Source organism: Branchiostoma floridae, chromosome 8 (assembly GCF_000003815.2).
Source record: "Branchiostoma floridae strain S238N-H82 chromosome 8, Bfl_VNyyK, whole genome shotgun sequence".
In the NCBI taxonomy this organism is placed as follows: domain Eukaryota; kingdom Metazoa; phylum Chordata; class Leptocardii; order Amphioxiformes; family Branchiostomatidae; genus Branchiostoma; species Branchiostoma floridae.
Genome location: NC_049986.1, coordinates 7,207,617 through 7,216,418, shown reverse-complemented (window position 1 = coordinate 7,216,418; position 8,802 = coordinate 7,207,617). Strand labels below are relative to the sequence as shown.

Below are 8,802 nucleotides of genomic sequence, written 5' to 3'. Positions count from 1 at the left end.
GCAAGGCGGTCAGGAACTAAGGGTGACGATCGAAAGAGCAGGGCACATCCAGACAGGCAGTTTGGCTGTTGGATGTTCCTTCGGTGGAGGATGGCTTATATGTAATTTCCATGAAATAATGTCAATGAGAGTACAAAAACAAAAATTTGACCATACCTCCTTTCGTCTGGAGGACGCGGCTATGCCAGATTGTGAAGCTACGTTTGTGTGACAAAAGCACTTTGTCACGTCAAAGATGGTGAAATTCGGTATGGTTTTGTTTCCAGTTTATTGTAGTTTGCCTGGTAAAATATTCAGCGTTCAGAAACCATGGTATCTACATCGGCTCCAATCAATTGAAATGGCCTAAATGATGACGAACTCTCGTGGACACAATTGTCATGAAGGAAATTGACATTAACGAAGAAGGCAAAGCAAATATAGATCTGGATACTAAGTTGAATCTTCGTGGTGCTTTCTTTCTCTTGAATGCTTTCAGCTACTCGATATAACATGCACTATTTGTATGATTCTTTCCTAACCATACTTCTTGTCTGAACGGTCGGCACGGACATATGAGGTATGCATACTTCAGAGGATTTGCAGATATGTAAATCATTCTTGAGATGCCCTCATGATCAATAACGCATATTGTATCTAAATTTCACTGTACCAATCAGCATTACTGTACCAGTCAGAATTGCTGTACCAGGCAGAATTGCTGTTCCAGGCAGAATTGCTGTACCGGTCAGAATTGCTGTACCGGTCAGAATTGCTGTACCAGGCAGACTTGCTGTACCGGGCAGAATTGCTGTACCAGGCAGAATTGCTGCACCAGGCAGAATTGCTGTGCCAGACAGAATTGCTGTACCAGTCAGAATTGCTGCACCAGGCAGAATTGCTGTACCAGACAGAATTGCTGTACCAGTCAGAATTGCTGTACCAGTCAGAATTGCCGTACCAGGCAGAATTGCCGTACCAGGCAGAATTGCTGTACCGGGCAGAATTGCTATACCAGTCAGAATGGCTATACCTGTCAGAATTGCGCTGTACCAGACAAAATTGCTGTACCAGGCAGAATTGCTGTACTAGGCAGAGGCAGAGCAATGCGAATTGACAAGTCCCCCCCCCCAAATCTATACAGATAATAACCCCTGTGAGAAGGCTGTAGACCCTGGACCCTGCAGGGCTTACTTTCCACGGTGGTACTTCAACAGCCAGACTGGGCAGTGTGAACAGTTCATCTATGGAGGCTGCCTTGGTAACGACAACAACTTTGTAACCGCGCAAGAATGTCAGAATACCTGTGGTAAGTACAAGGTGTAAAGGAGCTGTGAATTCATTACCTTTGTCAAGAAGGTTACGTTTACAAGTCCGTTTGTACTTGGGTATGTTTGCTGATAGCATAACTCGAGACGCTTTTCATGAATCTACAGATATTAGGTAGTTGAGTACTGGTGAAGGTAAAACGAAGGTCAGGGTCACTGGCTTGTCAAAAATGTTGATGATGAAAGTAACAAAATTCACAAATCATTCATTCGCAGAAAATTACAATCCTGGGTGCTTTATCACGATTTAAAGACCAACTTGAATTATAATACTGTCTCGAGATATCATTTGTTTTTAGAGTTGAACAATTTTGCTTCTTTCTTTCATCTGCAAATATGATTTTTGGAAAAAACAGCTGAAAAGCTTTTTTTCTTCTTTGCAACAGGACCTACTGACCCCTGCGAGCAGGCAATGGACCCTGGACCCTGTAAAGCAGCATTCCCACGGTGGTACTTCAACAGCCAGACTGGGCAGTGTGAACAGTTCATCTATGGAGGCTGCCTCGGTAACGACAACAACTTTGTAACCGAGCAGGAATGTCAGACCACCTGTGGTAAGTACACGCGTAAGAGAGGTTACTGAGAATCAAATACCTTCGCCAATTTTCGATTCCGTTTGTGTTTGGGTATGTTTGCTGACAGTATTACCCGAGAAGCTTTTAATGGATTTTTATATGTTTGGTTTTTGAGTAGGTAAAACGAAGGTAGGGTCGCTGGCTTGTCAAGAAACGTTTATGACGAAATTCACAAAAACAAATCATTTACTATCGCAGAAGGTGACAATCTTGTGTATCTTATCTCGATTTAAAGATAGACTAGGATTATAATACTTAGGTGTTAGGATTAGAATGCTGTCTCGAGATATTATCTGTTTTCAGAGTTGGATAAGTCCACTTATTCTACTTCTTTCTTTTATCTGCAAATATCATGGTTGGAAAAGCATCAATTCTTTTATTCATGAAAGGCTTATTTCTTTGACCACAGGACCTACTGACCCCTGTGAGCAGGCTATGGACCCTGGACCCTGTGAGGCTATCTTCCCACGGTGGTACTTCAACAGCCAGACTGGGCAGTGTGAACAGTTCATCTATGGAGGCTGTGATGGTAACGGCAACAACTTTGTAACCGTGGAGGAATGTCAGGATACTTGTGGTAAGTACAAGCGTAAAAGAGATTACTGTGAATTAAATGCCTTCGCAAAAAGCATTTCATGGGTCTTTATATATTTGGTATACGTAGTTAAGAAGGTATCGGTAATACGAAGGACAGGGTAGCTGGCTTGTCAAGAAATGTTGATGAAGAAATTCCCAAAAAAGAAATCATTTGCCATCGCAGAAAATGTCAACCCTGTGTGTTTTATCTCTATGTTGTGACCGACTAAGAACTAGGACCATAGTACTTGCTTAGTTATTAGGATAAGGATGCTCATCAGGGTATGAGGTATCATATGTCTTCAGGGTTTGGACAAGTCCACTTCTTACGTTCATCTAATATTGGAAAAGCAAAACACTTTTATTCTTGACAAGCTTTTGTCTTGAACACAGATCCTCAGGATAATTAAAGTTACGTTTGTGTGACCAAAACACTCTGTTAAAGATGGTAAAGCTCGGTGTGGTTTTGAGTCATGTTCAATGAGGTCAAGAAGGAGACTGACGTTAACGAAAACGGCAAGGCAACTATAGATCTAGATGTATACTAGGTTAACTTGCATCTCCGTATACAACATTTCCATCCATCATCTGCAAATAATATGGTTGGAAAAGCTGCCACTCTTTTATTCATTATGCGCCCTTGTGTTTGATTACAGGAGTCACTACTGTCGGATAATCCGATACTTTTCCGCTGATGACTACTGACAAACGGACAGCCTGATCACAGTATTCAAGAAGAGAGTGTGATTCCTTTGAACTTTTTTATCTTTTATTTCAGATTTCAAGTCCTAATCATGTCAACTTGTTACCGTGGTCTTAACTACACTATAACATAAATAAAACTACACTATAAGGTAAAAGACCTTAGTGATGCTGAAACACTTTTAAATGAATTCAAACTGTCAGAGGAATCATGTATCACTTTTAGAGTGCTGTTGGGCATATTTTCTACTCTGAATTCTTATGTCAAGATTAGTCTTATCTTCTTCTAGATGACCAGGTACGCTTCCTAACTAAGCGATATCATTGCATCTAGGTGGCCCAAACGGATAATTGTGATACGCTCTCTCGTACTCTCTTTCTGTCTATCTCTTCAAAGAGGGCCAAAACAGCCTGCCAGCCTCTTCTGTCCACCAGTGCTTGCTTCTTCGCTCCTTCAAAGGAGTAATCCAACGCATTTAGGTGTGTGACGCTGCTTTATGGTCTCTGCTAAAGTGCTACAATCAAAAATGAAACTGGCATGTAACTATGTGGTTTAATAGCACTATTATCTCAGCTAGAATTTCTTGCTAGAATGCTAGGTGCGCTCGTAGTCTGTCTCCAGCAAAACACAATGTTCCTCATCACAACGTGTGTAAGGACGTGTTCTTTCAACCTGCTACTCTATGGAGGACACGTTTTAATCTACGTACGCTCCCTCACAGTCTGCTCAACAATAGTTGTGGTTCTTGCAGAAACATTGGGAGATTCAGGCAAGTGATCCAGCCAAACTGAAATTGACGATTGCCTAACTTAACGACAATGTCATTAACATGAAAAACACATCTTGAAAAGGCTGGATCTAAGTTGTTTTTTTTAAACAGCTGAAGTATAAAATCATGTATTTGGTGAGTAGGTGTCGGGAAATTCCGGTGAAATTTGTCAAAATTGGTCTATAATTTCCACCACAATATATCTGGACTAAAACAACATGGCAATGATCTTGCTTTCCTATTAGTTGTCACGTTGTTTGGTGTATTTCGCCCTGAACAAGAAACAATTGCCCTCAACATACAAAACATAAATAGAAAATCACTTGATAAGTCTACTATATAATTCAAGAAGATTCCTTAATTACCTATGGTGTTAAATGCTGCTAAACGGGGCAATGTGTTGAATGTATATCAATAAGTTAATCGGAATATCATATTAACCAAGACAAGTTCATGAGAAGCACAGTAGCATTATGCAATTGTTGATTTGTTTTATTTATCAAAAATCTAAATCGATCAAACAATTGCATAGCGTTATCTGGCTCGATACACCGAACGACGTGTTATATGTCACGGGTAGCTGATAAGTTTAAAATCTAACTATGCTTGCGCTATGATTTAAGGCATTTAGATTGGATAAAATGCTTCGTTACGGAATTACAGTACGTAATGCTGAACGCTAGATGCTTTTCGCGCAGTGGTGAAATAGTTCAATTGGTATTATTGGGTCTAAGTTATCCATACTATAATGATATGTTATCCATATTATTTCATGGTGAAGAATTCTTCTCGTAATGTTGATTGAATAATAATTGTTAAAAGACAATGCAAATAAAAATTGTAAAGACATTGCCAATAAAACAAAAGGACCCACAAATATTTTGACCAAAGATGCTTAATTGCTTAAAGCGTTATCAGGTAAGACTCGAAATGTCCCCATGCCAGATACATACATTTTCGTCTTAAAATTTGGACCATACAATGAAATGTGACTACTTGAATCGTTCTTGACCTTCGAACTTAAAGATTGTAGATTGTCAATAGAAAGGTTTATGCTGTGGTGATGAAGAAAAATGTTTCAGTTAGAACGATTAAGAGATTGTTTACAGGCTCATAAGATAGGTATAGACTGTGTATAAAATGATTCCACATCGACAATGACAAGGAAATTGCTGATGAGACCGGGATCTTTGTACACCCTGCAACATTTCAGAGGTGTAGCGTACATACATAAATAACTTCTATGTATAAGATACAACCAATGACAATGAATATTGTCCGTACATAACAGGCTGAAGGATTTTTAAGTCAAGACGGTTAAAGAACAAGTTCGACATTTCAACTGGAAACTGGTAACTGAATCATTCACAGCAGACCCATATAGGTAATAAATGGTAAACGATAATGATTGTGTTTTTGTTTTATTTGTCAAGGCTCTTTGGTTTAGTTATGTTAGATATGTTAGGGAATGTCCATGTACCATTCCAATGGTACCATATTTACTGCAAGGTCAAACATGTTTGAGTCGAACTTCATTTTAGCTCCAAATATCAGAGTCATCCTTATCATATATTTAACATTCATATGCAAAGAAGAAAGTCCACGAAGAAAAGGCTAAACATCTAAGCAATAAGGCATGTACAAGGCCCCAACTCTGCCAGAAGTATGATAACTTGATCAAATGCCGAATTGCTTTTACGATACGCACTATCAGGACAATGGGGAATAGGCGACTACTAGCGATTTTGTTTGTAGACTGCATCGAACTTGTAATGGTAATTTTTACGTGATTTGATTTTTTCCAAATGTCGGTGTGTTCCAATAACTTCATATCCTCCAAATCTCTTACATTATTATTTCTAAAGAAAGGCTCTTGTTTTTAACTTGAAATATAAAAGTCCAAACTAGTACATGTGTATTTTCAAGACAGTCAAATTGTCTACAGCTACGCTTCAATATGACTTTGACCCTATCTAGACAGTTATTTTCTGGGATTTGCTCGTTCAATCTCGTCCAGATAGGGAATGCCTAGACTCCGTTGCAGTCTTCGGAACGGGGCTGTTGTTTTTTTTTTGTTGTTTTTTTGGTTCACGATTTTCAACGTTGGCTATGTTCTCTTGTGCCGGGAAAGGGAGATTGCCGAGGAAGGGAGTTTGCTGTGGAAGGGAGTTTGCCGTGACAGCGAGACTTTGCCCCGTCCGAAGATGTACTTTCAAGTTAACATTTCAGTTCATCATATTCACAAGATAAGTTAATGAGTGTCAAATCCAAGAAGTCTGTCATTTCTTAAAAAATTCTTTTGCTTTGCCGAAACGGTTTTCATACATTTTATCCTATAGGGCTTATTCACGTGACGTCATCACCCCTTGTCCCTGTCCGCCGCCATCTTGGGGTCCATGCGCTACAGTACGGCGATGTACAGCGTGGGTCTCTAAATGTCCGAAGAAAGTGGAGTGTGTTGCACGATGTTTGACTACTCGAAGAGTCTTTATTTTCAAGACCTCAAGTCTTTATTTTCACGACATAAATCGGGTGGAAATTACCCGATTTTGGATCAGTGAGGGAAGTTGACCCGCGGCGGATGCCCGAGCACGGCAACAGTGACAGAGGAGTATTTGATAGTGATTGTGGGTGGCAGGGCCGACTTTTTACACAAAAAATCAGTTCAAAGCGTACGTGTTAGTGTCACCAGACCTACAACCACGTAATATCTGAACAGGTACAAAAATAAATGTTAACGTTAATAGAGATCGGGTTGACAGAAGGTGCGTTGTGATCGGAAAAGTTTGAGTCTCATATGCATGCAAAGACGGGAACGCGACTGTGAGGCCGGGTTAAGTTTAGATTGCTGTTCACAAACACTGTGATAGTCGGTAGAGTTGTACTTTTGTTTCATAGAAATTCTTCACATATCACTGGAGACATGTTCTTCCTATCATTTCTTCTTTTCGCCGTTTGTCCGCCTCTTTTTTGCCCTTCCTGCTTTAGCAATTAGTGGATGTATTTACGTTGTGCCGGAGTAGGCACCCACGTCGACCGTCGTTGAAAATTATCTGGCCCATCGTTTACTGCCTTGTCTAGATTTAAAAAAAATGTGTACTACACACCTTGGTTCTCAAAATTCTACTGGTAAGATCAGCACTACATATGGCAGAAACCAACGTTTGTTTCCGAGTCGTTACACTAGTTTTTCCCCGGTTTTGCTTGTTATTACACGAGAAACGCGAAACAAATTTTACTGTTACCCGATGAATGTAGGCTTTACCAGTGCTAGACTCACATCCCACCACAGGACAGCACACCGTGATTATGAGCCTAAACGTTTTGAAGGGAAATTGTGCGTTGCATAAGAAATATTTTCAACTCTTACGGAGAGTTGCATAGCGAGCCGCTGTGAGCCGCGCTCAAAGTGGACCCCAAAATGGCCGACTTCGCTTGTTGCTAGGGGGTAGATCACGTGACTGAATAAGCCCTATAGACCAATTCAATAATGTTCTAGGTTATTGGGTTTCAATAGCATGACATTTGGAGCCCCAAATATACTTATCACGAATGAAAATAAGAGTAAAAACCTACCAATATATGATTATGATGTGGTGTTTGTCCAACCCAAATTTGAGTAAAACAGGCATGTTTAACGACGAAAGGAAAGCTTAAGGTAGCAAGTTGTGACTTTATATATTGTACATGATTGCATAGTGATTAGCATGTACCAATCTGTTCCTTTTTTTGAATAAAGATTTGTTTTTAAATCTGAAAAATGTTTAAAGGCGTTTTAAAACCCACTTGATGATAAGACCAGCGCACAGCAGCCTAAAATAAGAATTTTGGTCTGAAAATAACAAAGGACTACAAAATAAATCATCTTTTAAGTGGAATATGTCCAAAAGTTGTAAATGGGATCTTTTGGGGAAGTTTCCAGGGCATCCCCATATATGAACGTTCGGATCATTTGAATTTAAATGCCAGGTCACAGGAGACCAATGTATGTATTTCACTTCATTTTTCATTTTATTTTATTTTATTTTGCAAAGGGTAACATCACTCAGGCTGCAGCCTGCTTTTCATGAGTCCACGGACACATACAGAAACAAACAACATACATGTATAGTAATTGGGAACTACACACATAACTTAGGGAAAAGGTAGCGATGTAAGTCCTGATAACAGTACTACAGTATCAGTCCGTTTTTTCACGCTGCTTGTTTTTTGGTCAGCAAATAGAATAAACCTTTAATTCCAGACATCTATACCAGAAATGTCCCAAGTCTGTCTTCATGCCAAATAGCATCATCAGATCATGTCATTTGGCGGATAACCGATCAAACTGAATCCATTTGCTTTGGAGCATATATATAGAAGATAACACGGTGTATTCCGTATCACTCCAGAACTGCCTTCCCTGAAGGAGAGAAGAGAAGCAGCTGCTGTTTCCCTGTTCAAGGCAATGCTGCACCCTGAACACCCACTACATGATCTGGTGCCCGCCCAGAGACTGTCAGCTACTGGAAGAACACTAAGAAACAGTCAGAACATCTCAGTGCCATTTGCCAGAACGAAAAGACTGAAGCAGTCTTTCGTGCACTGTGCCCTCAGACTGTATAACAATTCTGCATAGCACATAGCATGTATGTTTAACGTTTCGACTATGACTGTTTAGTTAAATTATTGTACATATTGTACCCAATTCAGGGAGGCTTGTATAGCTCCCCCTGCCTATGTACTTTTGAGAAATGATAATAAAGATTATAATCACCCAAGGTGTCAGCCCGACCGCGGGTCGGATCGCCCGACGGCCGAAGGCCGGAGGGTGATCCGGCCCGCGGGAGGGCTGAGACACAACAGCAATGTTCCAACGTCCGAATCAGGTAT

At 40.2% G+C, this 8,802-nt stretch overlaps 1 protein-coding gene across 2 annotated transcripts in view; it reads left to right on the top strand.

The window, feature by feature from the left end:
* Positions 1-5,335, top strand: part of LOC118420949 (mucin-5B-like) — a 19,152-nt gene extending 13,817 nt beyond the window's left edge. The window contains exons 18-21 of one of the 2 annotated variants that reach the window (XM_035828045.1): positions 1,124-1,288; positions 1,694-1,861; positions 2,292-2,459; positions 3,115-5,335. In XM_035828045.1, the coding sequence (XP_035683938.1) occupies positions 1,124-1,288; positions 1,694-1,861; positions 2,292-2,459; positions 3,115-3,134 (521 nt within the window). In that variant the 3' untranslated portion in view covers positions 3,135-5,335. The remainder of the gene's footprint in view (positions 1-1,123; positions 1,289-1,693; positions 1,862-2,291; positions 2,460-3,114) is intronic. The other variant, XM_035828046.1, reaches the window with a different exon arrangement.
* Positions 5,336-8,802: the final 3,467 nt, after the last annotated feature.